Source organism: Azolla caroliniana, unplaced genomic scaffold (assembly GCF_043228905.1).
Source record: "Azolla caroliniana isolate FFs.n. ecotype wild unplaced genomic scaffold, voAzoCaro1.0.p SCAF_21, whole genome shotgun sequence".
Lineage (NCBI taxonomy): Eukaryota > Viridiplantae > Streptophyta > Polypodiopsida > Salviniales > Salviniaceae > Azolla > Azolla caroliniana.
The window spans coordinates 739785-742893 of record NW_028230456.1 but is presented as its reverse complement, the minus strand read 5'-3'; the positions used below and the strand labels follow the sequence as shown (position 1 = coordinate 742893).

General features: G+C 41.9%; 1 protein-coding gene across 2 annotated transcripts; it reads right to left on the bottom strand.

The window, feature by feature from the left end:
* Positions 1-551: 551 nt before the first annotated feature.
* Positions 552-2335, bottom strand: LOC147850169 (F-box/kelch-repeat protein At5g15710-like). Of its 2 annotated transcripts, XM_087336101.1 has the most exons (2): positions 2026-2197; positions 552-1931 (listed from the first exon to the last, which is right to left on the bottom strand). In XM_087336101.1, coding segments are annotated over exons 1-2 (1143 nt in total). In that variant the 5' UTR covers positions 2028-2197; the 3' UTR covers positions 552-790. The 2 variants fall into 2 exon arrangements, with proteins under 2 accessions (XP_087192227.1, XP_087192226.1); XM_087336100.1 differs by having other exon boundaries at positions 552-2335.
* Between the last annotated feature and the right edge of the window lie 774 nt (positions 2336-3109).

The window sequence follows — 3109 nt, the reverse complement described above, 5'->3', positions numbered from 1 at the left end:
AGCTTCTTGTTGTCTAAACCCTAAGTAGTTCTTCACTTCCCGTCAAATATATGGTGGCATGATATCCCCTTGAAATTTCCATGTATCATCTAGCTTCCAAAACTTTGAGACCGTTTCTGTCTTCTAAACTTATTTTAAAAACCCACAAAATATACACAAAAAGTAGGGTCTACATAAAGTGTCTCTAGAGACCTTGGGTAAATAAGCCAAACATGCTTGCATTATCTAAATTGTCTCATCATCAAGTAATGCATATGCAAAGGCCATGTCCCACGTCCAGTGCTTCCTCACACACTCCAGCAAACAGAAACTATTATTGTTAAACACAAGAATATATGGAAAGGAAAGAAAGTATATATATATATGATCAATAGAAGACACTCTCCATCATATCTATGATCTGAATTGTGTATAACACACCAAGATTAAATAATTTCGAATGAAACGAATCACATTGATCAGTTCAATAATTGGGAGACAGAGTATGTGTGAGTGTGTGTGTTTCTAAGGCATCATAATCATACAAAATGCAACCCAATGGAACTAGAAGATACACAACATGCTTTTGGGCATGTAATCAAAAAATGTTGGTGCAATATTTCGGGCCTCTTTAATGGAGGTGAGCCTAACTATTTACATCTGAATCTGTGGATGCTGAGATTGTTCTACAATTATAGTCAAAAGGATTTGCCCAACAATAACTATCCTTGTTAAGCGGAAACGTTCACCATCTCTCCCCCCCGCTTCCATCCACAATGATGTTAACTTCAAATAATGTGAAGAAGATCATTCATTGTTTCCACTTAAGCGGCACAAAGCTCGGTTGGAATGCCAATGGGCGCACCCCTACCCAATACTTGCGTCCTGGAGGGAAATCAACCCATTGCCATGATTGATCACGAAGATCATAGAGAGCAATAGGCTCATCGTAATAGTTGAAAAACAGAAAGCCTCCGGCAATTGCGGCAGTTGAGAATGCACTAAGCTTTTCCTCAGCCAACCTATCCACAACTACCCACTTCAGCATTGCATTCTCTTGTTGTTTAAGTTGCCATATCTCTATCACTCTGATCACCGGCCTTTGCACCACGGCAGTGAGATTTCCGCGGTATTGCCCAAAACAATGGAACTTGGATCCATCCCCAAATTCTCCACACACTTTCGTGGTCCGATCACGGATGTGCAAGGATAACACTTTAAGACCATTGAAATTCCTCGAATAAACGGCTAAGTAGAGCGTGCCCTGAAGCAATGCAACTCCACGGAGCTGAAAGAAGTTGTCATCCCAAGAATCTAGCCTAACACTCCATGCACGAATGGTGGAGTCATAGATCTCAATCAATGGTGATCGGCCCATGTGGCGATCGAACCGATCTATCCAGCCAGCCACAACTATATTGAAATCGAGACTATGGTGATCGACATCAATGCAAGCCATGCTAACAAACCGAACTAGACCTCGGGTCAGTTCAAACCACTGTCTAGTGATAGGATTACATATGAAAAATGCCTCCACAAGGCGACTAACGAGGTTACTTTTAGATAGTAAGAGAAGACCCCCACCCGAGCCCTCGAGGATTACATCTTTGGAAGGCAAGAAATGGAAAGGGATGGATTTCCATTTTCCGGAGCCTTCTATATATAAGATATCACTCTCTGGACTAAGGAAAGGAGGGCAAGCACCAACGAGATGTGGTTGCATCTCATGGAATTTCTTGTCAAATGGAATCTCGTTCCATCTTCGGCAAACCGATCGGAACCGGAGAATAGAAGTAACCGGAAGCTTTGCAACTATTCGTTCGAGAAGCTCAGTGGGGATCCTTCTCCATAGCTCTGGATCCAATTCTTCTTCTTCTTCTTCTTCTTCTTCTTCTTCTTCTTCTTCTTTCTCTAATGAACCACGGTTAAATGGGTTAGATCCACCACATGACCTGCAGGGGAGAATCAAGGAAGATTCACTATCAATAACCTTAGGTTTGAATGTGTTTTTAGACACTGTTGTGGATGAAGAAGAATCTCGATTACATAGTCTAAGCCCACTCCTCTGATCTGGGCCTGTCTCAGAGGTGAACAAAGCCATCGATTGAGAACGATTCGCTCTGGAATTCAAAGGAACCGCGATGGAAACGACTGAAATAAAAGGATCCAAACCGCAGTTTCTCTTGAATGTGGGCCATGGATTCTTCTGGTCATAGCTCCTGCTTCGAAATGGCAAACCCCACAGGCACGCACAGGTGAAAGATCAGACGGCGGCCCAGGACGAGAATCGAGAGGCGGATGACTGAAGGAGAAGAACCCAAATCGTAGTTTGGAGGGATCGAGCCTCAGGACGCGCACGTTAAGTGAAGTCTGTCTTGTCTGTCTCTCCCCTGTTTCTCACCTTAACTTAACTTAACTTAATTTAACTTCTCTCTCTCTCTCTCTCTTTCTTTGGCCATCCATATCCCAAGCCCCTTCATTATGTAAATATATACATACATACATACATACATACATACATAGAGAGAATATATGGTTAGCATGATGAGCAATAAAAGGAAGCAATTAAGAAGAGGTGTTGCCAAGATGACAACATTATGACCCACTTTGACACACAACATTAAAAGGTCTTTTTGGACAATGGTACCTCATGGCTCATGTGATGGTGTTGAAATGTGATCGATGCTTGTCGTAGTACCATACATGCATGTATGCATGCATGCATACATACATACATACATACATAGGTCATGCTACCATGTGATGATGGCTCTTGGCATGAGTTATGTGATGGTTGTTGGCAATGGGGGGGGGGGGCATTCATGTGATGTTAACCGTTTTTCAGGTCGTCTAAGATATTTATTATTTTGACGCACGTATGTATGTGATATCGTCATGCATCGATAAGGTGTTCTCATTGTTTTCATGTGATGTTGTCATTGTTAGCATGGGTCATGTGAATGTTGTCATGAGTTCCTTTCCTAAACAATAAAACCATATTGGCACACCAATCCACCCTTCCAACAAATTATGTGTCAAATGTATTTATTTTCCTCTCATGTGTCATTGGTAGAAATTGTGTCACTCAAAAGACCGCCTTCTTACACCTTATTTTCATATACGAAATGCT

Excerpts from the sequence above, each read along its gene's own strand:
- LOC147850169 (XM_087336100.1), bottom strand. The coding sequence starts at position 2,080 with ATGGCTTTGTTCACCTCTGAGACAGGCCCAGATCAGAGGAGTGGGCTT.